Source organism: Magnolia sinica, chromosome 5 (assembly GCF_029962835.1).
Source record: "Magnolia sinica isolate HGM2019 chromosome 5, MsV1, whole genome shotgun sequence".
Lineage (NCBI taxonomy): Eukaryota > Viridiplantae > Streptophyta > Magnoliopsida > Magnoliales > Magnoliaceae > Magnolia > Magnolia sinica.
In genome coordinates, this window is record NC_080577.1 from 14594885 (window position 1) to 14621762 (window position 26878).

Consider the following 26878-nt stretch of genomic DNA (forward strand, 5'->3'; position numbering starts at 1 on the left):
CCAACTGAAAATAGTATTTTCATTTTACTAACTTAATCTACTTGCATTCACTGTCACGATTATCCGATCATCTTAAGTTTCTTAAGATGGCCCGTACAGTATAGAAGCAAAAATGGACAGTTCCGGACATCGGACAATTGGCGTGTGGGACCGGTGAGCGGAGAGATACACGGAGCGGATCCTTCGTCGCGACAGAGGAAAGACGAACTCCTTAAACAGCAACAGTAAAAAATTCCAGCCTCAATAGAGAGAGATAACCGCAAAGAGAGAGAAAGTAAAATCCCCAATGTCAAAGAGAGAGGGATTTGCAGAGAGAGAAGAAAGACAGCAAAAGGTCTCGATTCTCCGCATTCAGAAACCCTAGAATTCGTCCACACCAGAAGGGTGGAGAAAGACGCAAACATCCTCCTTTGATTTCCTACCCCTACTCTCACATAAAAATCCTCTCTTTCAGCAACATTTTAGACATTTCTCTTACTAGATTCCGATCCACGGCTGCGATTTTCACGGCGGGTTTGCTTTCGACAGTCTGCACTCAAATTTGATATCGGGATTTTGGATTCGTAAGATTCGATCTTCCATTGTTTCCATAGGAGGGCAGATTGAGGGCGCTTCTGTAATTTCTGTTTTTCTTCGTTTGTATTTGTTTATTCAAATTCAGATTGAGTTTATTTTAGTTCGATCCGAGGGTGATTATTTTTTCACATTCGAGGAGGGCTTTGATTCGTTTGCGATTTCTCTGGTTTTCCATTTGGCAGTGTTTGTTGTGTAATTTCTCCTTTAGAAGTTGAATTGAGGGTAGATTTTCAGATTTATTCGCATCTGCATTCATTGAATTGGACGGATTACGAATCGGTACTGGTTTGGATTGTGGCCCGTTTGGTTTCTGGTATCGAGTTGTTAGAGAGAATTTTCTGGGATTGTGGATGAGAGGGTGTTTGGGGAGAGGAGGGAGATGAGAGGGAGAGGTTTGGTTTGGGAGGGACTACGATGACTGGAGGGTCATTGGGTCTACGCAGTACAGGGAGTTATGGGTCATTGCAGCAACACCTGCAGAACAGTTTCGTGTTGCCGATTCAGACGACGCCCGTCACGGTTCGCAAGCCGTCGAAGATGCTCCTTCCTGGGGGGTCGAGGGAGAAAGAGAGGCTCTTCCCTTGGATCTTCAAGATGGCCTGCAGGAGGCGGGTCGGGATGCTCCTCTTGGTGGTTGTTTCCGTCGGGGTTTTCATGTCCCTCATGTCTGCCGTTAGTAAAGGTTCGATTTTGTTATACTCCCTTGCAGCCACTTATTTTTTCTTTTCAATTTTTTATTTTTATTTTATTTTTTATAGTGTGAATTCCTTTGATAGTGGGGCATGCCTTTGAATGTTACTGAGCACTGGATGATGCTCGCAGTGGATCACACTGAGCCCCAAGAGCAGCCTGATCTGATGATTGTACCCATCTGATTAAAAGGACCGCAAAATGGATGGTAACGGTCTTACATCAAAAGGTCAGGGCCCATCATCTAGATTCCATTGCTTTGGCATGGATAATGGGAGCCACTTTGAAGTGTCATGGAGCATTGTATAAGCGGTCATTGCAGGTCACACACTAGGCTGAAGATGTCTGATCTCTGCCTGAAAGGGGATGATATTGGGCCTTGGTCATCACAGCTAAGACCTGTGGGCTAGTGTGAAGCTTTATCACTATAGCATTCCCCTCGAAAACCATATAAAAGCAGTTCACATAACTTTAAACATTGACAGACAAGAAACACAAAATGCTAGTTTGGTTGTCCGAGTTCCAAATTGAGGCAGTGGATGATCTTGGATCCATGCTTAAATAGTTCTAATGGGGACATGAAGTGGGTCTGGCTGCTATCTCCATGCTTTAAATATGAAATGTTTGTATTAGCAGACTTCCTTTAAATATCAGGAGGAGCCCTGGGCAAAAAGAAGTGGAGGACTATTCTCTTGGCAGTAATCTGGGCTATTTGAGCAGAACGTAACAATTGCTGCTTCAGGAATGTATCAGCTTCTGCTGTGGGGGTGTTTTCTAGAGTCTTAGTCTTCTTTAGAGATTGGGTGCCGTAGTTGCTGTTTTGGGTTAGGTTTTTGGGCTTTGGCTGCTTTATAGCAGCTCCTTTATTTTTGCTTTCTCACTGCGTTTACCTTTTTTCTCTTTGTTTTCATTGTTTCCATGCCTTGTTTTTCCTCTTCCCTTCAATAAAGGTCATCTTTCAAAAAAAAAAAGAAGAAAGAAGTAGAAGCAGATTTTCTTTGATCCATGCTTAAATAGTTCTAATGGGGATATGAAGTGGGGCTGGCTGCTGTCTCAATGAATCTGAGTGAATTGTTTTTATTAATTTTGAAGTTCTTAATATCTGTTACAATTCTACATTGGTTCATTTAAACAAGTAACCTGGTTGATAACTGTGCATTTTCAGATGAAGATGTACCAGAGGGCCCTGATGCAGACCAAAGATCTTCTCAGCGTTTCACCATTGTGTCCAACAACAACAACATCTCAAGTCAGTACGATTCCCCACTAATATCCGCAGAACAAGATAGTAAGAGGGAAAATAATTCTTCTTTACTGAAGATGCGGTCATTAATTATTGAAAATAAAACCTTGCCTCGTCCTCTTCTCATTCGTGCTGGTGCCCTTCCTCCTCCTCCTCCTCCACCTCCACCTCCACCTCCACCTCCTCCTCCTCCTCCACCTCCACCTCCACCTCCACCTCCTCCTCCTCCTCCTCCTCCTCCTGCCATTCATGCTGGGGCCCTTCCTCCGCCTCGTCCTCCTGCCATTCATGCAGGGGCCCTTCCTCCTGGACATCCTTGTGAAAATTTCGCACTCCCACCTCCACCGGCAGATAGAAAACGGACTGGCCCACGTCGTAAGTTTGAGTCCCACTACAATGCTCAGATTTCGATGTTGAAATTATTGTAGAAGTTGTTATGTTGAAGCTGAATTTTGTTGCTTCTTGTTTTTTCTCTTTCAGCTTGTCCTGTCTGTTACCTTCCTGTTGAGCAGGCCATGGCCCGTATGCCGACTACTCCATCAGTTTCTCCTATACTTGAGAATTTAACATACATTACAGAAGAAACTCCAATTAGTCCTCCACCATTTGGAGGCTCTCCTTTTGGTGGATATCCATCTCTGCAACAGAGGAACGATTCTTTTGATATAAAAGTGTCCATGAGTGTACACTGTGGGTATGGTTTATATCTCCTTATTAAATGTTTTATGAATTTTTTTAAGTGGTCAAGTTTTTCTACTAAAAAATGATATTGTTTAATTGTTTTTTCATCCATATCTTTGATTGTGTTTATAAGTGCGTTGTTAAGTAGGAAAAAAAAAAGAAAAAGAAAAGAAAAGAGAGAAGATTTTGCTTTTAGCTATGAATGTTGGGATTTCTTTCAACTGATTGATTACTCATGTTGTGTTTTAACTGACACATTTTGTCATTAGATTCGTTAAAGGAAATAGACCTGGTCACCAGACTGGATTCGATATTAATGATGTTGATATTCTTGAAATGGAGCAATGCCGTGGAATAGTTGTTGCATCAGCTATATTTGGTACTGATATGAGCATTAGAAGTCTTCTTCTTTATTTATTTATTTTATGCTTGTTAATATGTGTTCCTTGTCTGGTTTGGTTGTCTTCAAGCGAGTGTAAATTTTCTTCTTTCCTCATGAATATGTCATTTACCAGGAAACTATGACATAATACAACAGCCAAGAAATATTAGTGAGGCTGCAAAGAGAAATGCTTGCTTTTATATGTTTGTGGATGAAGAGACAGAAGCATATATAAAGAATTCTAGTGCACTTGACAGCACTAACAGGGTGGGACTATGGAGAGTTGTTGTCGTTCACAACCTTCCTTATGCTGATCCAAGACGTACTGGAAAGGTGAGTTCTTTTGTGTACTCGTTTTATTTCTTTTAGACTCCAGATTAGATTGTGGTCTAGAAGCAGTCCAGTTGCGTACAAAGCATGCAATTGCTGAATATAGTTAATGACTAAATCTTTATAGCATGACTGTATGCAGCAGCAATGTATTTAGTAATCACGCAAGATTGAATAATCATATTGGATGTTGCACAATGTGGTACTAGATTGGCTGGTTATTTATAACCGCTGTAGAAAAGGTGGGTGCAATAAATGGGAAAGTAATAGAATCTTTCAAATAAAAAAAAAAAAAAAGAAGGAAAGTTTTTTGGTTTGTTTGTTTGTACTTATTGCCTCTAAAGAGTAATGGTGCTTCAAATGATTTCTAACACTAGAATGATATAGCTCAAGCATAAACTGAATTGTCCCTGTTCTTATCAGTGGCGTCATCCTCTTGCGACGTGTCTTAGGAAGTCTTTGTTTGGACAGTTTTTTCGTTTTCTGCTCTCATGTAGATCATTGGGCTTACCATGATCCTGAACCTATTTATTTATTTCATTACCATATTTCAACCATATAACGATCTAATCCAAAATTAAGGAGAATTGTTTAGTGAGATTACACGGTCATGTCTCAAGAAAAATGGGTTTTGATTGGTTTCTGATGGATCTCTGTACGTTAATTATCATTGAGGTCAATTTGCATCTCATACAAAATATTTTGTTTGCTTTGAAGCATGAAACTTTTTCACCCTTGACCTACTTTTGTTCTTAAAAAGCAAGCAATGGATACTATTCTTTCAGTAGTGTTGGGAATTGGATCCCATCTATGTTTCTTGATGTGGATTTTGTTGAAGGGCAAGATAGAAGCATGATGACGGAGCCTCTAAGTTTCGGTACTCCATTCAAATTCTGTTGCTGATCCTCTTGCCAAAGATGGCATTTTGGGGCCACCTTTTGTAATAGGCAACAATTTTCCAATGTCTTAATGGATGACTCCCCTTCTTTTTGCTTATAGTAAAACCTTTAGGGTACTCCATGAAATGAAAGTGAGTCTAGAGCATTGTTCTGAGTATTGGTGATATTATCGGTGTTGCCAGCTTGACAATACTGATAACATTGATAGTATTAGAAATTCCAGGTATCGGTGATTATATTGCTAAGTATCGCGTATGTGTCGATATTGCCAATGTATTGCCAATGATTTCGACTTTGTAAATTCTAAGTTTTACTTGTATTGCCGATGTGTTGGCACTATCTTGAATCTTGATAATATTACCAATGTATCAATATCACCAACTCTTTAATAAAAAAAGATCTATTTCAATTTTATTATTATTATTTTTAAATTTTTTTTTATGGGTGGATGGTTGTATGATGAAATGCATGTTTGTATGTATGCATGCATGGATAGATGGATGGGTCGTGGATGTATGGATGGATTGATGGTTGGTTAGATGGATGGATGGTTGGATGTTACATGCATTTAGGCCCCTGTTTCATTAGAAATTCCACCATTTTCCCCATGTTTCACCAATGTTTCCCTTAGTCAGCAATACATTTCCGGGTATCAGTAAATATCGGTGATATCTTGATCCTCAAAACCCTTACTCCTCTTTCTCTCCTACTTATTCTTCTGAAAATCAGTTGCTTCTTTGTTATGTCTACTTCTAGCTCTTTTGCACCGATGGGGAAGGAACTACATGATTATTACCTCACTTTGAACGGGATCGTGGAAATCGGATAGAAAGATTAGGCATAGGCTGAACAAAATCAGCTTAAGGAATTCTGAAACTGCTTGGCCTTCAAAAGTGGATTCAGGTCAATACATATTTCTGTATCCTCAGCCAACATACATTTATTAACGATACCAATACTACTCACACTGGTCTAGGGTCAAGGTAGTACCTTTTTTGTTAACGAATTTTGGGATATTGCCTCTAGGCAAAATAGTTGTCAAACAGGCAAGTGATGTAGCTAATGTTTTTGGTTCGAGCCTGTAACTCATTTGTAGTTGGGGTGTGTTTCAACATTGAAATCTTGGGTTGATGATGCAGGACATGAAAATTAAATATGACATGCAAGATTTCAGGCTTAAGATCACGTTAGTTCAGAAACAATTACACAAATTCTATATCCCACATGAAAGTCCAAACATTCAATTAAGGGGAATCTATGCGGGTCCAGGCCTACACATGATAGGGCTGGATCAATAAAAATTATGAACCAAACGATACTCAAAGATAAGAAATAATCATCCACATATGCATAGTAATCAGTCCCTAATCCAAGGGATTCAGAAATTCCAATTTGGGGAACCCTAGGGTAAGAAAATGGGTATAAAATTGGAGATTTGAGTAATTTAAGGTTAGGTTTAGGGATTTTATTAATCTTCAATGTAATCAAAAGAACTACAAGGGGTGCCTATTTATAGAAAAACCCTATACCCCAAAACTCGCGCCATGTGCGCAACCTATTACTTGGCGATGAAGTAAATTAAAATAAAAACCAAACAAAGAAATCTAAAGCGTTCATGATGTTGTAAACAATAACAATAAGCAAAACCTAAAATATGAAATCAATCTGACTAGTGGGCCACGATCATGAGATCCCATGATGGGCTTTTCTTGACTAACGGGCCAATTCTTTTGAATTAAAACTTCGTCTTCTAGCTAGGAGGCCCTCCCTGAATGCCGTCATCGATCTAGATCGACGATGGGGCCCTTCTTCTGGGGTACGAGCGTAGGGCAGGTGGTGTGCGTGTACGTGTGGACGGTGTGTGTGGGATGTCCCCATCAGTTGAGCCCGATTTACCTAAAAAATGTAGCCGATGTTTTGGCTAAAAAGGGTGTTACTCTTTACTCGTTGTTGAACATTAGAATTTCATGTTGAAAATCCTCAAAGCCTCATCAAGAACAAAAAGATTGTGTGGAGCAAAGGACAAAAGCTTGTTTCATTTTGATTTCTAGCAAGAATACAAACTGTGTGAGACCGTGGCCTATCAATCCTTTAGGCTTTTGAGTTTTGAAGTTGCATGCTTTGTGTGCTTGTTTGGTGTTGCATTATCCAGACATCAACTGTTCGTAAAATCCCTTTTGGCAACACTCATGGTTGTCCCAATATGCAATGTGGGGCCTGACTGTATTGTCATGTAATTCATCTCTGTTCATGTATCCGTGTGTATTTAGCTATTTTATGTAGATGATTGACTAATCATGTATCTGTACCTAACACTCAATGGTTGAGCAAGGGAGTGTGGGGCCCGACTGTGTTGGCATGTAAGTCATACCATTATTATTATTATTATTATTATTATTTGAAGGGTAACAATTTTTTTTTTTTTTTTTTAACTAAGATCGCGCAAAAAACTACAAGCAAAGCAGAAAAGGTAAATCACAATCTTCTAAGGAATTTATACAAGAGACCCATTCCACTACAAAAAGCTTTGCATTCGAGAAAACCTCCGCCTCCTGAGAAGAACTATCGTGAATACACCTCCCATTTCTTTCCCCCCAAATTGCCCACCAGTATATTTCTTTCCCCCCAAATCACCCACCAGTATTCTAATATATAGCCAATCTGTGGGTGCCTTGCTATTTTGTGCAGCTGGCTACTTGAGCATGACCCTTCACGTGTGTGGACTGTGGGTGCTTCGTGTTCATAGGTTTTGTTTGCTGGTAGCTGTCCTTCCATGACCCTACTTTTAGGCTTGTTAAAGGCTACCCTGATATGCGTATACTCAAAATAATTGATCCAGTTTAATTGGATATTGATCTAGATTGCAGGCTCGACTAATAATCAGTTTACAGAACCTGATTTTGGACTTGATTATGGATCCCATGGGTGTGGTCCACATGCTCACATGTGTGAGGCCCACAAACCGGTGGGTCCATGTAACAGATGGATTAGTGTCAGTTGTTTCTTTATTCTTATTGCTTTTAAGTAAGAGGGGAGATGATATAATTACCCTCATTTAGAACCACAATAGGGAAGACAATTTAATTAAGGGAAATTTAGTAATTTGTTATTAGTTTAATTGGATATTGATCTAAATTTCAGGCTTGACTAATAATCAGTTTACAGAACCTGATTTTGGACTTGATTATGGATCCCATGTGCGAGGCCCACAAACCAGTGGGTCGATGTAACAGATGGATTAGTGTCAGTTGTTTCTTTAGTCTTATTGCTTTTAAATAAGAGGGGAGATGATATAATTACCCTTACTTAGAACCAATAGGGAAGACAATTTAGTTAAGGGAAATTTAGTAATTTGTTGTTAGGAATTTAGCGTTTTTGTTAAGCTATTTATAGCCCCACTTGGAAGTGTGATTATATTATGGACTGAAAAGTTTCTATTCTTCTCTTCTTTGAGAATATTTTATTCCTCATGCATGTGTTGCTTTAGATTGGCATGTGTTTCCATTTAGTCCTGGCATAAATGTCTTTATATTCCATTCATATCGGAGGTTTTGCCTTCGTCAATTTGGTATCTGAGTATGTTAGCTCTTGGGATTGGGCTTCCTCTCTCTTTCTTTCTTTTCTTACTTTTTTCTTCTCCTTCTCTCGATACCCTAGCTGTCCCATCCTTGAAAACCAAAAACCTAGCCACGACACAATCCCTATCCCGAAACAACCCCCTTAATCAAACTGATATCTTAGCCATGCAAATCTTAGAACCCTAGATAGAAGTTTAGATGCACCCCTAGCTCATTAGATGATGCAGGACAATTAACCACTTGCTCTAAAAGCTCGAACTATTAGAGCATGGCGAATTAATCCATTTATCTCATATCCCAGGCCCCACATCTCATGAGTTAGGATCTTGGCCGAACCCTCCTCGTGGGCCCCAAATCACATGGGTACCGCCTCACACGGGCCGCCTACTCCGAGTGTGTCCCCGCATCCCACAGGCTACCCTACTGGAGCCCGGTGTAAAATGCCCATTAATCACCCCCGGTGAGGAGTCTCGAACATGAGACCTCCCCCGTGGGCCTCGCCCACCCCGAGTGTGCCCTTGCATCCCACAGGTGACCCCACTCGAGCCTAGTGTGAAAATGCCCCTGCATTATTAGTTCTCCATCGTACAACTTCCTATGGATCTTAAGGTTGAAATATAACCAAACATTTGGATCTTGGCTGTTCAAACATTTAGATCTGCTCCCCATCAAACCCAAACCCAAACCTAAAACCCAACCATTCGCTCTATCCATTATCAAATTTGCACATTATGAGACAATTTGGAAATGATGGTAAACACCTTCACCTTTTAAAATCTTTTATCATCTTTTTGTTGTATTTCAACGTAATTCACTGAATCATGTTTGATTTGTGTTTATTTAGGTTCCATTTGATTGACTTTCAACAAGTCAAGCTGACAGACAACATTCTTATCAAAGAATAGTTTGATGCACCGTTATATGTGTCTAAAAAAAAATTTGACTGATATGGGCCAGCACGGTCTGATACAGGTTGATACTTATTCACGCTGCTCGTATTGAACCGTTTTTCAGCAGACCCATTATGCCTTCCAAAACTAATATTTAGATCCATCTTAACGTCTACTTTTTTGACATTCTAAGGTCCTATAATTCAGGTTGCTACATTGAAACACTAAAATGGTAAGCTTTTGTCCTCGTTTCGCATGCTTGGGCCTACGATGTTCGGTTGAGCTGAATGAGTTGGTGGGGGATCCGCTACGGACACACATTCAGTATGCGAGCTAGAAATTGTTTGGATCCACCATCCAAGGTACGGAGCATTCCGAGCCACGTTTTTGTTCTGATTCCACTACTAACAGTTGGTGGTATGCTGTTGGCTGTATCATCAGAACATCACTACAGGTGGCCCTAAGCCATTGAGATACTGCACAACTCGCTAAGATCATCTTGGATGACTAGGTTAAGTTCTTCTGTGTACCTTTCCACTGATCGATCATCTTGGTGAAGCATGTGCAACCATTGATCCATGATTTGCACATAATCGAACAACAGAAAAGTTTCACGTAGCCTCTTTTTCATTTTATTCCAACTAGTGATCAGGCTCACCTCTTCGTTCGTGCATAACTTTCATTTGTTCCCACCAAAGCAGGTGCTCAAATCTTAAGCCTGATGGTGACTGGCTTGACGTTCTTATCACTAGGCATGCCTTCTTAGTCAAAAAAATGTTCGGCCATGCTTAGCTGGTCAATGAATTCCTCAATTTTTAAGCCTCCATAGGATTTTGGTATCTCCACCTTGACATTAAAATTGTACGCTGATCCGTAGACTAGGCACTGATCTTTTGTTCGTTGCTCCAGAATTACATCACTATTGTGAAATGGGTTCACCCCCTCATCCTGGGAATAGAAATGCCTCAATGGGTTAACATATGTCAGAGACTTGAGACATCGTACTTTTCGTGAAGCCTTGTAGGAGTAGTTGAGGCACCATTAAATAACGGTCCATGCCTTTTCAACCGCTTTCCCAATTACTCAATCTCCTTAACAGACCCCAATCTTGAAAGAGCCTTAACCTTGGGCATCCAAACCGAAGGTTTTGATATGCTACCAGGATCTGAAAATGTGGCAGTCGTTTATAGGGTCTATTATAAACTGATGAAATCAGTTCAACCCATTATTGCCTGTGGTGACATCGCTGAAGGAGTTACAACCTTGTTTCTCACCAACATGGGTAACAAAGTTAATATTCCTAGAATGCTTCAAAATTGGCATGATATCCTCCACTCCAGAAGATGTGTCATACCCGGTGCTCAGCAACCTCTTCCTCCTCCACAGGAAGAAGCTGAAATAGATCAAATCCAAGAAAATGATGATGGATCTGTTGTCTTAACCTTTAGACAACCTCAAAAGCGTCCAACGCCACCCATCAAATTTCAAGAACCTCGGCCTTCCATTCCAACCCCTAAACCTTCGGGAATATCTTATCCCGTTTATCCATCTCAAGAAGATGACACTAGATCTAATAATAGATATTATAATATCTCTGAGCGAGACATGAACATCTGTATGATAAGAGCTAAAGAACCTTTCAAAATTAACAAAGAGTTGTTAAGAAAATATTTTAACTCTCATCTGCTAAAGGAATTATTTCTACAACATTTTTCTCAAGAAGAAAAGTATCTTATTAGAACAGAATGGTTTTCTGATATGAATATTCACAAGAATAATATTTTCTTCTTTGAATGGCTCACTACTGATCATCCATCACTTTCAGTCATCACTGCTAACTTCTTCTTACAACCACTCTAGTCGAGGAATGCCACGTAGGGTTTTTACTGCAAGCCTTTTCACTCTAAAGAAAAAGAAAATTACAAGTCTCCCAAGCTTGCTTAAAACAAGAAGAAGAGGAGCTTATTTAGGGAATGGGAAGATCAAACGAGGGACCCTCATGAGGGTTATCTTCTTCTGGTTCTGCAGGCACGTCAGGGAGGCTGAGAGAACCGTCTTCAAAAGAGATACACATTGCTGAAAGATGGCGGTTAATGGTTTCATTAGGAATTGGGACTCCTTTAGCAAACTCTTTTAGGAGTTTAATGTTTATTTGCTAAAAATGGCTTTGTCTCGAGGGAGCTCTTTTTCTTTAAATGAAGCCGCTTTTGGAGAGAAGATGAATTTATCCCACCATCTAATGGAGATGGCTCTTCCGATGGAGGGCGAAAGGTTTGCGCAGATTTCATAATGCCAATTTATAATCCAAGGGACTCCATGATGCAAGATGATGGAACTATCCTAGGATGCAACATGAGAAATCAATTACACATTAATTTCAGCAATCAACATGTAAAATCATCCTCATAATAGATTCAAAAATTCAGATTTATAACATGAAGATCCTTAGGTTTTCATATACACGGTGTACGAAAATATAAAATAGTTCAAGTGTAGTCCACTTGAAAGTAGGGACTTCCAATCTAGCGTAGGCATGTTCCACACTCAAGGGAATGACTAGTAGGTTTTATGATTAGGGTTAGGAAAAGGAAAATCTGAAATATGGAGAATTAAGGTTCATGTGAATTGGGGATTTTGGAATTAGGGTTTTTAGAAATTGAAAAAAATAGGAAATTGAAAATCTAGGGTTTAGAAGGTTGTAATGGAAGGGAAAAAAGGAAGACAAGAGAAGAAGAATAATACCTTTTGAAGAAAAGAGAGGAAGGATGTAAGACGAAAAATACCTTTCGAAGAAGAGGAAGATGAATGATGTATCTTAGAATCCACCACCAAACATGCTTCTACCCTTCCACAATTTAATTGGAAGGGAGGGTTTTTTTTTTTTTTCAAAAAAGCCTTAGAAAATAAAGAGGAAAATTCCTTCACACAAGAGAGCTTCTCTCTTTTTTCTTTCTTCTCAATAACACCATTAGGGTTGGAACTCCACCCACCTTGTGCTTTTATAATTAAAAATTCAGAATTAAAAATTTAGCGTAATTACAACTATGCCACTCACTTAAGCAAAGTGACCCATCATCCAAAATAAGAAAACTAAAACATATATTATCAATCTTAATCATCAAATAACTCTTAAAAATAACAAAAAATGTAAAGAAAACAAAATTAGAGTCTAAGGGGACCAGATCTAAAAGATTTGGTTGCCAGATGGCGTGATCGATAAGATCAAACGGTCGGATCAACACGAAATAGAAACCTTATGACTAAAATGATCTCCCAAGAAGCCCACATGCATCATCACAAGGTGGGGTCTTCTTGATGCACGTCCAATGCATGCGGGAGCTTCAAAATGGGGCCCCATCTGAAATTCATCTCCCATCCACAAAGAAAGTTGCGCTGATGTGGGTGGTCGTCTCCGTCTCTGGTACACCCGAGTAGGTCTTCTGATGTCCCTATCACTCCATGAGTGTAGCAAAGCCTCATCATAGAGAACTCAGTTCCATTTCAATTTTGGAGTATTAGAACTGAAGAAAATGTTTTTCAATTGAAGTGGATAAGATATAATTTGCTGCACCGAATGATTTCCACCATTTATGATAGAACCAACAAGGAATTTGATACGGGTTCTGATGAGCAAACCAGAGAAACCAAGAATGTTTCATTTAGGAATTTTGAATGAGGAAAATGGACCATGCTTCTTGATAGTCCCAAAAAGAGTATCTAAAAGAGGAACTGTTTGAGGTTCTAATGGTTTTTAGGTGTGGCCATGGTTTTTCCCATTCAGAAGAAGAAAGAATGTGGACAATCGAGCATCTCCCCACTCCTAGGCAAGCACCATTGATGAATTTCTATTCCCAGGATGAGGAAGTGAACCCATTTCACAATAGTGATGTAATTCTGGAGCAACAAACAGAAGATCAGTTTGCATGTCCTCTGACTGCACATGTTTGCATGTAATACTGCAGCTCCTAGTCCTTGATGTCCCTGCTACCATGTTTTCTTTCCTTAGTCATGTTGCTACATGACTGACCTGTGCTTGAGTTTGTAGTTTGCAGTTTTTTACTTTTCAGAATTCAGTATAGCAAGGGGTAGACTTTTGGTGTGGCTCCCCTTCACTTGCTGAATCCTTTCCATCCCTTTTTGTGGTCGCTCGGGACCCAAATATTGTGGTTAGTAAATGTTTTGCTTAGGATCATGGAGGGCGTTTTTGGCTTCCACCCTTATGTAGAAACCATTCAGATTCTGAAGCCCAGGAGTTTACACTTCTTCATCTTCGTCTGCAGTTTTTTATGCTCGACGATTTGTTGTGGTAGTCGGTAGTGAGCTCAGGAGCGTTTTCTGTCCTGTCTCTTTATAGATCTTTGGCGGCCCCTGCTGCTTCTGGTGCAGTATCTCACGTGGGCCCTCTGTGGTCTTACATAGTCCCCCCAAAAGTAGCAGCATTTGAATGTCTGGTCGGCCGGAATAGAATTTTGACGAAAGACAATTTGGGAAAGCGAGGCTTTTCTCTCCCGAATGTGCGTTGTCTTCTATGCCTCGGGGCTGAGGATTCAGTGGATCATCTGTTTATCCACTACCCTTTCGTCTCGGATATTTGGTGGAGTGTCTTGCAGTTGGCTGGAGTGCAATGGACCGTGCGTTATTCTGTTGATAACCTTTATTGCTGCTGGCATGCAGAATCAGGAGGAACCATTGGAAAGAGAAAATGGCGTGTCCTTCTAGCAATCTTATGGGCGGTGTGGGCAGAGAGAAATAATTTTTGTTTCAGGAATATTAGTGCTTCTAAGGCTGGGTTTTTTTTTGGAGGGTTTTAGTTTTGTTCAGGGATTGGGCCCCTTGTTTCCTTTTTCTGTTTTTACTTCTTTCTTTTTTCTCTATTTTTGGCGCTGTTCTTTTAATAAAATTCTCATCTTTCAAAAAAAAGAAGAAGACTTTCTCGGTTTGTTGGGTAGGCTCATTTATTTATTTATTTTTTTTCAATTCGCCTGATTCACAGTTTGTGTCCAGCTTGTTCGATAAATCAGTATGATGCTTTAGTTTGACATAGTTTGATCCAATTTGAATGGCCAGTGGTCCAAATTCAGTGAGTGAATGCCCATTAGTTGGAGGTCAATCTGACTCTTGGACGATGATCTATCTATAGTGGTCCCATAATTTGGACAGTTAACTTGAGTTAGTATATGCCACGGGTACCATTTCCATCATGATCATCCCAAGTACAGATTATACACTCTTTTCTTTACATCACATTCTGCCTGACTGTACAGTTTTTGAGCTCATGTGCTGCAACTGCTGCCTATGTACAAAATTTCAAGTGCATTTGCTTACCATATACTCTGCGACAGGATTTTAAAAAAAATCTACCATAGCCTGCAAATTTTAGTGCATGTGCTGCATTTGTACATATTTTTTGGCATATGTGCTGCCGCGTACTTGTCTACAGGATGAAACTCAATATGTTGGCTCGATATAAGTCGTAATTACTGGCGAATGGATAGTTTAGGATATTGATTCACCCTTGATTGGGGAGGGACCTGTGTGTGCGCGATCTCTGTGCGATTTCATGCACCGGAGAAGGCGAGGCAATGCAATCATACATGGGAGCCTGGCCAGAGAATTAGCAGCCATGGAGTACAAGCATCTAGGCCTCCAAGATGCTATTGATTATGTGATAAAGGAATGGTTGGATAAAGGGAAAGCTGATCTGATTGCTGTGTCCATCCAGGGATAGCAAGGTGGGTTGTGGGTTCAACACCACTGGGGGATGTTTAGGGGTTGTGCTACTCAGGATGGGTTTATGGAAGTGGGCATTTGGGAGTAGTTTGAATTCCTCCAAATATAGTGTAGCTTGTTCAAACAAAACTAAGGATTAGGATATGGCTGACTTTGACTAGCTAATATTAGTCATCATGGAGAAGGATATCATCTATTTCAGATAATTTATTTGTTGGGTTTCAGGTGGCTTATGGAAACTCATATGTTGGATGGTTTCTGATCTTAATTGGCAGGTTCCGAAGCTTCTACTACATAGGATTTTCCCAAATGCTCGGTATTCTATATGGATTGATGGAAAGCTTGAGCTTGTTGTGGATCCATATCAAATTTTGGAAAGGTACATTTTGTGAGAAGTTATCTTCTGCCATTAATTTCTGTAGATCTCGTGAATTCTCATTTGTGTCAATTGTCCATTATTCCAGTGGTGTGAAGTTAAGGTAACACATCTCAGTTTGGTATATTCGACAATCGACATAGATGATCTGCTGTGATTTGGTTTTTTCCATTATTATTCTGTTGTGATAGCTGCATCATTTTAATGTGCCTGATCATGAACCCAACACTGCCATGCATTCAACATGCACTTGTTCCAATTCATCCTCACCATCATCATAGCCTTGTCACAGCTATTTGGAGTCTGTGAACTCATGTCAATTCATAAACTGCTTTTTTGTATTGTTAGTGTGTGGATACTGTAAATTGTTGCATCTATTTTTCAGATTCTTGTGGCGGAAGGGCTCCACCTTCGCAATCTCCAGGCATTACAGACGCTTTGATGTTTTTGATGAAGCAGAGGCTAATAAAGCCGCTGGAAAGTATGAAAATGCCTCCATTGATTACCAATTAGAGTTCTATAAGAGGGAGGGCTTGACACATTATTCTTCGGCTAAGCTTCCAATTACGAGTGGTAAGTGCAGGGCCCTCTTCTCTCTCTCTCTCTCTTTTGTTTTCCCTCATCTGTTTCATCACAATTTAAATTGAGTGGCTATGATTCGTGGGTGTTGCAGATGTTCCTGAAGGTTGCGTGATCATTAGGGAACATATCCCCATCACCAACCTCTTCACCTGCCTCTGGTTCAATGAAGTTGATCGTTTTACTTCTAGGGACCAAATCAGTTTCTCCACTGTTAGAGACAAAATAATGTCGAAGGTGGATTGGAGTGTCAACATGTTTCTTGACTGTGAAAGGCGCAACTTTGTTGTTCAGGTACTCATCTTAGTAGTCTTAGGCCATTTTTGGTAGATGCCTAAAAATGTGTTCATCTCATTTTATTTAACGGTATAATTATCGTTAGTATGAACTCATTTTAGGTGTCTACGAACAGAATTTCTGTGGTTGTTGTCATTCTTTTGTAGAGGAAATGCCAATTTATTGACAAGTGAAAAGAAGGGCTCTAATCCATCTAGTTAAAAGAATGGTTATTGTCATTTCTATGGACGGAATTTCATCCTGAACAGTCAGTGAATACTCTTTTCATGTCACATTTTTTTGGTTGTTTATTTGGATTTCTAACTCCTAAGGGCATGTTTGGGTGCATCACTGTATTTGAATTCTAGTAGTTAAGCCGAGAAGAAATGACCAGGTTGTAGCTTAGCTTCATGATGAGAAAGTCACCCTCAAATCTCAGTTACATTACTTACGAAGTCTGATTTGAAAGTAAAAGAACAGCAATTTGGGACCTAGTCTCTCAATGAAAATACTGTGCAATATTGTCATGGTCATATCCATTTTGTTGTCTTATTGTTTCAATTCAATTACACATGCTACTGGGCCCCATCTCTCTGTTTCGATATTGTTGTATGTTTAGTTTTTTACTTGATCTCACAGGCAAAACACCATTTCGATCTTCATTGATTGGCATCCAGCATTCTTTTTAATATGTATGAGACATTCACGATTGGCATTATGCAGGCATACCATAGGGACATGTTAGAGCAAAGGAGACCGGTTGCTGCTGCTATACATCCTCCTCCACTGGCTTGGCCAAATGAAGCAACCAAAAGATCACCGCCAGAGCTTGTTCTTGATACGGTTGCAAGAACGCCGCCGATGAGGAAAACTCCTGGGAGGCGTGGAAGAGAGAAGAGACCAAGGCGTCACCGCATGAGATCTGCTATTGATAGGGATACCAATTCATTCTAAAATTTTGGAACATTTTTTTTTTTTAAAAATTGCTGTTTCAAAATATTATTATTCATTTGCATGAGCAGGAGGATTTGGGGGCAGCTGAGAGTGTTGTAGGGTATGATTTAGAGAGGAGGGAGAAGGACAAAAGCTCTTCTTTTTTTCTTTTTCTTTTTCTTTTTCATTTTTTATGGGACTGTTGATATCTATTCTTTTTGGGTTGTAAGTGTAAATATTTATTTAAAAAATAAATAGCATGAGTTGCTGCCCTTCCCACAAGCAGTGTCTTTTGTAATTTTAGGAGAGCTCTTGATTGTGTATTTTGATTATTTGCTTTCCTACATGAGTGGTAGGGTTTCAACTTTGGAGGGTTGGGTCAGGTTGCGGGTCAACCTGAACCCGATCCGACCTTAGGAGGACTGCCCTGCAACCTTACCCAACCGGATTCAACCCGAGGTGGCCAACCCAAATTCCTCTCTATACCCAACCCGACCTGATCCACCTAACCTGACCTGAGTTTGTTGGTTGACTTGAACCCAAGATGCAGCTCTAATGAGTGGTAGCTCCATGGTCATTTTTAGAGATGGATATTCGCATTTATTTCAGAATTTGAAATGAAATTTTAAATTGTTGATAATCAAGTTGGTGTATCTGAGTATTATAGGTCTCTATATCATGCGAAAAGGACAGATCATCAAAAGTCATTTGGACCCGTGGGCCACCAGTGGTGGAAAATGATTGATAGGACCTGCCAATTTATTTCATGGATCCCCATTGAAAATGGATTGGTCCCACTATATCCACCAGCAGTGTCCAGCGACCAATAATTGTTTGAGGAATTATAGGATCCTCACATCATTCATCATGTGGCCCTGACCGTGGGGCCCACCTCAATGTGTTGTATATCCATTCTGTCCATCGTTTTGCCAGCTCATCTTAGGGCATGGTCCCAAAAATATAAGGCAGATCCAAATCTCATGTTGATCTCATGTCGACCATGCAGTAGGAATTGAATCCCACCATTAAATACTTCCTCGGGACTACAAAAGTTTTAGATCAAGCTGCTAAATGTGATTTCCCTTCATCCAGGTCTGTGTGACCTTATCCACAGGTTGGATTATCAAATAAACATTACATTTGTACCTAGGTAGTTTTTAATGGTGGGCATTCAATCACTGCTGTCTTCCTGTGGTGTATTCCACCTGAGAGTTGAATCTGCTTCATTTTTAGGACCATGCCCTAAAATGAGCTGGCAAAACGGATGTATGGTGAGGATATACAGCATATACATAGATGTGGGCCCCACGGTCAATGCATCACCCACTAAGCTGTTACCCCTGCCTCACCTAATCCGCACCCCTGCCACGGATGGGCCATGCCCTGAAATTCTCGATAAGATGATCATAGCCTTTCGATATGTAGCCTTCAGATATCATGGAGGTTCTGTGTCGGTGTAGTATTGGTGACAGTGCAAATCATCATACCTTTTGGGTCCACAAACGATCAGGCTTTCAGGGCAACACGATATTCAGGTGGGCCACTCGTATACATATAGTTGTACCATTGGTGAATTTCTCTTAATCGCTGCAGCATTACCTGATAATCATAACAACCTGATCTTTGTTACAAACATTTACCTAGGGAGGATGCCAGGACCAGTGGCTCTGATTTTCCACACGCCGGCTTACCTATTTGTGCCGCCATTGTTTACCATCTGAGCTTTCCTTACACCCTGATCTTCCTTTCCTTATACCCTTTAGAGAAGAAGTGATGGGGCTCTAGCTCATTTCGGTGTTGGATTGACGACCCAACCTGTTAATATAGGGTAGAGGGGTGAGGAGTTTGAAACTCATCAAAATTCCTCTCCCCACGAATTAGAAATCCCAGGTCTTTTGAAACATTGTGTGCATATCACAATTGTAAGTTGTAACACTCTACCCCTTACATGAATTTCAAAATGTATCACAACTTAGTGGGGCTCACCGGTACACCTGTTCACACTATTCAAGCTTTAGGCAAATTCTTACACTTACACGCTCCTGATTTATTAGAGGAGATTGCATTAGGATTAACTAGAATTGTGATGCAGGGAAGGACGTTCAAATTGCGCTTCCGTCTGAGTAGTCAACTTGATCGCATCATTTATCATCAAGACGGACTGCATCTGGACCCGATCCTAGATCGTCATACGTAATCCACCGTTGAATCGGGCGACTTGTTGCGATTCAGTCTCGACTAAATCGTTATGTGCCGCCAAGCGGTAAAATTCTTCTACGTATTCTCTCACCAATCGACTACCCTGTCGATAATTTAGGTGTTGTTGGAATAATACCTGATCATAATCGCTAGGGTGGAATCAGACACGTAGTAGCTGTTTTATCCACTACCATGTGCGGATTGGTGCTTTCATCTGTCTGGTTCGTGCGAGTTGCAGTTATTCCCACCAAGTTGAAGCTCCTCCTTTCAACTTGTAACTCGCAAGCTTGACCTTCTTTGCTTCGGGGATATCCATATAGTCAAAAAATCGCTCAACTTTAAAAAGCCAATCGAGGAAATCCTCAATGTGTAGTTGGTCATTGAAGTTAAGAATATCAACTTGCATCTTGAATTCTCGATTTGTTTGATCTACTCGATCGCCGCCTTGTCTGAGTTGTTGGAAGATTATGTCGTCGATCTCCTCCTCACTGGAGCCCCCTTTCTCAGGAATGACCCTTAAATGCACTTCCGGTACTATCATGCGATCAAAGCGATTACGAGTTTCAGCAATTGGCCGTGGAGGATTATCATCAGGAACACGGAGTTGCCCTAGGGTTTTCCCCAAGAGATCCGCTATGCGGTTGATGGAAGCCTGCAACCCTTGCATGGCTTGCCGACTCTCTTGTTGCGCTGCTTCAAAAGCTGCCGCCATTAAAGTTAAATTCCTTGGAGCACTACCCATGAGATTGTTGCTCGACCTGTCATTAGAAGCCATCTATCCGAGAAAAAACCTCGCTCTGATATCAAATTGACGCAGGGAAAGACGTGAGGTCGAGCACCATCTTCCTCAAGAGGATAAGTATTCCGAATCCACGGAACTTCTCTGGACTCCTCACAGAGACTTCTCGAATCCACGAGGAAAGAAAGCAAAAAATAGAAATAAATTCTAATAAATTCGAAATTGATTAATGAATGAATAAAAAACGAGTTCAGAACCCTTTAAATAGGGATACCAAGCATTGGAAAAGAAATCAGAATCAAACTACAACTAAAACTCCTAGAATTTGTGACTTACTATAAATAGTAAACTTACTATTTATAGGCGGTCATAATGTCTACTAGTGCCCAAGGTTTTCAGCCAAAAATAGTAAGTATCCTATTTGGCTTCACCAAACCGTTCTCCTAATTTTTCTAAGCTCTTTTCACATTGGATGCAACTCCTAAAGCCCAACGGATGAAGAGTTATAATCAAACTAAAACTTACTATTTATAGTAAAAATGAAATTAAAATAGGAAAACAACCATCGATCTGACGGTATTTCACAAATCCGGCTTGGGCAACCCGACATAGTAGGGTTGGTTGGCTAAAATAGCTCGTTCTACTTCGAAATCATATATTTTACATCAGATAACTCATTACGGATTGCGGGATATGCCCGATTTAAGGTCCGATGGTCTGAATCACTTATGTCGTCGACCGGGCCTTTCTGATCCATCTTGGCATGTAACTGTCCGTGACCCGCTCTACATCAAATTGCAAAATGAAATAGCCACCAATAGAACTAATAATCATTGAAAGGAAAGAAGCTGTTCTTATGGTCTTCTTTGTTTTCTTTTTATTTTTCCTTCTGTCCTTCCTTACCTTTCAAGGCATATACAGTTGGTTATGCCGACACACTCTCTCTCTCTCTCATGGAGTGGGACATACAAAATCAACTGATTACCTTTTCGGAAATCTTCATATATAATAATCTTGTATTTATTTAACTAATACTGACAAACAAAACCAAGTGTATGACGTTGGGGCTAATTGGCTACCATCTCCTTTATTAATTTAAAACCTATTATAATACTCTCACCAGTTTTTGGTTTGTACAGTTGGAGCCCATGTGTGAGTGATTGAAGCCGTTAATGTAGTCCAAACTCAAATCGTTCAATCTGAACCATCGATTAAGTTCAGAACACATTTTCTGGGCTTGCATGAAAAAAATATCACACTAATCCATGCCATTGATGGGATGGCTAAGATTGCAAAAGAAAAGTGAATATTTAGAAACATAATCAATGCATGATGGTCCCAAACTAATAGATGGATCAAATTGCTGATTGAAACTTATTTTGTGTAAATGATCTTAACTGTCCGTGTTTAAGTGCAGTGATCAAATGGCCGATATTTGTCAGATCAGTGTGATCTTTTCATGGTAGACCATGAAATTTGTGGCAGACCTGATGAACAGTCTAGATCGATGGATCGAGTGGTCAGAATGTCCTAATGCAACTAGGAGCACTATAAAATATAGTGCTTTGAGATCACTGGAGTATTTCTCAATCGTAAAGAACTTTGTGGGCGGAAAATAGATGCCAAAGAAAGAAAGAAAGCAACCATTCAGTTGTAGAAAGGCCAAAGATTTGACGGCTAGGATCTTCTTATCAATTAAAATTTTGGTGTTTGGAGCATCCATGATGAGTCCATCATATCAACAGTTCAGGTCACTGAGCCATGGGCCCAACTTGTACAAACTTCAAAAACCAGATAAATGTATTCTTCACCAGAGAAATGTATGATACCAATAGTTAGGAAATGCCAACAGGGGTGCCTGTAGACCTACTCTCTGTGGACCCCACCGTAATGTATTCATTATATCCACTCTGTTCACCCATTTTGTCAACTCATCATAGGGCATGAACCCAAATACAAGGCAGATCCAAAACTCAAGTAGATCACACCACATGAAATACCAACCATCAAAAACTTTTTAGGGGCAGATAAGTTTTCAATAAAGCTGATATTTGTATTTTCCCTTTCATCTAGGGTCGACTCATCTTATGAAGAGGTTGGATGGAAGATAAACATCACATTGGGCTTTAGGAAGGTTTCAACGGTGGGCATCATCTTCCCTACTATTTTGAGTGGTGTGGTCCACTTGAGACTTGGATCTAATCTAGTGTTTGGGAAATGAAGTGACAAAATACATCGACAGTGTAAATATATCCACGGAGCTTTGGGCCGTAAGGATATTTCTGGAGAGGCCTTTTATGTAGTTTGCACATCTTTTTAAATAGTTAATTTACTAAGCATTAAAACCCTTGACCTCCATGTTGAAACATATTCTGTCTATCACTAAGTCATGTATGGAACCCAAAGGAAATGCAGTGGCAGATGTTTCTGGCTTTGCTTAGAAGCTATTGCACTGATGTTGACGTCCACTCCTTCCTATTGATGATGTTGTTGTTTTTTAGTCATTGGGAACTCTGATACTATTTGTCTAACTTTAATTTTAAAAAATAAATGAAACCTGTTTCAAATTTACTAGAATCGGTCGAGTCTCCCCATTGACTCGTCCGAGTCTTGACTCATTGGTGGACCAAAGCCGGGCGAGTTTTTACTCTTTGAACCATGTGTGTCATTGGATCCTTACACATGCTGACAGACTCTCAAGAGTTTTAACACAGAAGTCACGGGTTCCAATACCCACTGCAGTGAGAGAGCATAAGAACAAACATATCATGTGTGTAACTAAGCGTGCATTGTATATAACACTAACGGGAAAGGTGTAGGGTAAGGTGTACACGCCACCATCTCATGATGGGGATGGGGGAGCCGATTAGGTGAGTCTCCGGACTCACCCAAGATGGTGCGGCCCGTATTGTGGAGCCCACCTTGATGTATGTATTCTTTATCAATGCCGTCCATCTGTTTTTTTAGATAATTTTATGGCATTATAAAAAAAAAATTGAAGGAAAGCTAATTATCAGGTAGACCATATCATAGGAAATAGTGGTGATTGAACTCCCTGCCATTAAAAACTCACTAGGGAGTACCTTAACGTTTCCGTAGTGTTTATTTTCAATCCAATCCGTTGATAAGGTCACATATAATTAGATCACCACTGTTTTCTATGGCTTTTTTTTTTTTTTTTTTGAATAATGCCATAAAATGATCTGGAAAAACGGATGGACGGCGTGGATACATAATACATACATCCAGGTGGGCCCCATGGTAAGGGCCGCACCATCTTGGGTAATTCAATTGTCTCACTTCATCCTCTCCTCTCATGATGATTGCCAGATGATGCCTCTACATATCCGTTGAAATGGTGGGGCCCACCCAAAACTACCTTTTGATTGTACGATTAAACTTTGGAGAATAGCGTGATATATATTGAACGTTGGGTGGTTAGATCTCTCGTATAATCAAAGGGCTTTTAAATTTTCTTTTGGCAGTTAATCAAATGAAAATGATTAGCCATCAGGTACTTCCCTCAGGACCGGAAGCTTTGCCTTGCACACGTTTTCCACCATCATGAAACATGTGTAGGACATCATCAGGGCCATGAAAGGGTGGGCCCTTCAAAATTAGCTCAATCTAATTACTGGGGGGCGTCTGGCCCACCTGACGAGTCTATCAGCATGATTTCACGACATTTGATCTTCATGATGGAAAATTACCTCTAGTTTGGATTTCCTAATTCATATAGGTGGGCCACACTCAGCTCCTGTTTTACCTAGTAGAGATGGCCTGATGTGCTGCTCCATTCCCTCACACGTGTTCCTCACTTCCACGTGTGAGACAAGTACAGTCAGCATTTCTTGCACAACACTTGCCTTCTAAGAATTCAAAGGCCACCTCGTTTTCAGCTGGTTGTGGCACTTATAGGTGAATAATTAAAGGAGGTTTGTTAAGTCCACACGCGTGTCCAATACAGGTCATGTTCATGCCACACGTGTACCATCATGGAAAGAAAATCTGAGATCCAATTCATCCATCAGAAGGAAACCAGTGTACTTAGAGCCTAGTTCAAAAATTAGGTTGTTCCACGGCCATATCGGGCTGTGAAGAACTTAGCTGCGTTTTCTAACCCATTTACCTGTTTTCAGTATTGGGGCCCACCTTAGCTATGTGTTTGTGCAATTCAATCAAACACAAGGTGACAGAGGGCTTGTATTCGTTGTGTGGCGATTACGAGGCGTTGGTGTATTAGAGTCGCACTCAACTCGATGTTTGATTGAGCGCTAGTCACCTGTGCTAGAATGCTTAAGTAAGAATAGATTTGAAAAATCAATTGTTGAGCCAACTACCTGTTGTAATCAACAATGTCAGAACATTTACAATTAATAAAATATCAAAATATCAAAATAAACTAATCCAATTGTACGAAACTCATCACAATCAATAAAATATTAAAATAAACTTAAAAATATAAACAAATGAAAGATAAATATCTGATCCGTCTATAAGAATGGATTTATCGAGGGGGATGGTTAGCAAAATGTGATAAAAAAGATGATCGCCTAAGTAAAAGTTCAGTTGATCAGGATCGAGTAACTTAGGGTTGTGGATGTTTAATCTAATTTTACGGTATTATAGTGGTAGCGTGGGACAAAAACGATCTATGGTAAGATTAGGCTATGTTATGTTAAAATGAACATGAAGATACAAAAAGATATATTGATTGTGTTTGGCGTGGGCCTTGAGTTTTTCATCGCGTGTTCCTTTTATAGATTTTTGAGCTGACAAAAACCCTCATTGGATTTCTTTGCTGATCGAGGATCTTTCATTTTTACCGCATACATTTTGAATAGAGAAGCCTATGTATATATGGCGTTGTGGGTTTTCAGATCTTTACTTTTACATAAATGGTCTCACATCAGGACCTCCAGGACCATGCATCTAGATTTGGGTTCAATAAGATAAACCTTTACCACTGATCTTGAACCTCAAATCGATTATGATCATGCATTTGAATGATCCAATCAAATCAACTCTTGTAGTGCCCTCTTGATCGTGGAACTAGTGGGACTGGATCCATCGATTCAAACTCTCCCTTTAATTTCAATTATGTAAGACTAGGGACACAATCCACTTGGTGTCCATCCTTCCATGATTTGGGTCCGAGATTTACAACCGATTCACTTGGATGTTGATCCTATATTCAAATATTCAGAATCTTAATGATTACCGCAAAACTTCATAATGTCTTTGGAAAAATTTCTCATTTTAAAGCGACTATGAGAAACAATCTTACTAAAAAAATCATAACTAAATTTATGATAAGATTACTACCCTAGTGAGTTTTTATAAACTTGCTAGGCATACTGTCTTATTAAGTGGCTCACTAACATGACCATGTGTCACACAACGTTTTATTCTCTTTCTTTCACCAAAAAGTATGTGGAAAGTATAGTGACAGCACATTAATAACAAAATGTATATTATCGAAAATAGGTTCAACCAAAAATATTTTAGAGTGCGAATATGGCTCCGGTTGGTATCGAACCTGTAGTGTTTATATATGGTAACTTCTTATTGATCCACGAGAGTGCAGAGAAAACTGTGTAAAACCAGATATATTTTGTTGGGAAAACATCTAAAATGTAGCCAACCTTACGGATGGATTGGACCTGGGACCTACATGCCGTTCTAGCATGTGTATACATGAGCTGTTACACACGTGAATGCCGTTAGCAAGCGGGAGCTAAAGAGTCCACGTGGCTTTGATTGAGGGCCCACGTACGTCGCAGTTACCATGAGGGGCCTGGTTAATATCACTGAGGGGTGGTGGCCATGTCAAACATCCGGGCCATCCATCAGGTAGTGTTACGAAAATAGCATTAGTCGGCTCAAACGCCATATCGGATTTGCATGTGATGAAATGGATGTCCGCTAAAAAAGTCCCAATTGTCTACATTTGTGGCTTTGATAAGTGTTCATAGTCCTCATTATTTAAAGAATGGCCTAGATGAATCACAGGTGTGCCATCGGATGGTGGAACTAGGCCCCACGTGGTATTGTGGGGGGGGGGGGGGGGGGGTGGTGAACAAGGCAGCGAGCTGGTTGGATGTTTCACACGTGTGACATGTTCCAAACGGGGCAGCGGATTAGGTGAGACCCGGGCCTCACCCAAGACGGTGCGGCCCTTAGCGTGGGGCCCACCTGAATGTATCTATTCTCTATCCACACCGTCCATCCTTTTTCCCGGATCATTTTAGTACATGATCCAAAAAATGCAGCAGATCCAATTAAAGTATGGCCCACCTAAGATCTGGTTTTTTTTAAATCACACCATAAAATGATTTGGAAAATTGGATGGACGGAATGGATATAAAATAGATATATTGCTGTGAACCCAAGTTAAGGGCCACACCATCTTGGGTGAGGCCGGGGTCTCACCCATTCCGCTCCTAATCCGCTCCCTCGGAATGTAGGAGGAGAGTGGAGAATATGATGTCGTCCATTCACTTGCAGCCCAAGGTACTGTGCGACTCAAATTTTTATCCCTTCGGGAATTGCTGTTTGATAACTGATCCTCCCAGTCCTATTCTGGAATCCATGTATTCCTTAGAGATGTGGATTGGACCCCCACATCGGCTAGGTAGCTGGTGGAAAAGTTCAGTGTGCTCCATCATGAACTATATATGGATTTTTAATTTTTATTTTATGTCGACTCTATAAAAATCTTCCAGATAGATTTAAAATTATTTGATTCTTTAAATTTTATTTTTTATTATTTTTTAT

General features: G+C 40.2%; 1 protein-coding gene across 2 annotated transcripts; it reads left to right on the forward strand.

Moving 5' to 3' along the window:
• The first annotated feature begins 248 nt into the window (after positions 1-248).
• LOC131245519 (probable hexosyltransferase MUCI70) lies at positions 249-17445 on the forward strand. 2 transcript variants are annotated; one of them, XM_058245045.1, is made up of 10 exons: positions 250-1258; positions 2432-2692; positions 2726-2884; positions 2990-3203; positions 3460-3569; positions 3706-3905; positions 15275-15378; positions 15761-15948; positions 16049-16248; positions 16954-17445. In XM_058245045.1, the coding sequence occupies exons 1-10, from the start codon at positions 991-993 to the stop codon at positions 17182-17184; spliced, it is 1935 nt and encodes a 644-aa protein (XP_058101028.1). In that variant the 5' UTR covers positions 250-990; the 3' UTR covers positions 17185-17445. The 2 variants fall into 2 exon arrangements, with proteins under 2 accessions (XP_058101027.1, XP_058101028.1); XM_058245044.1 differs by having other exon boundaries at positions 249-1258; positions 2432-2884.
• Positions 17446-26878: the final 9433 nt, after the last annotated feature.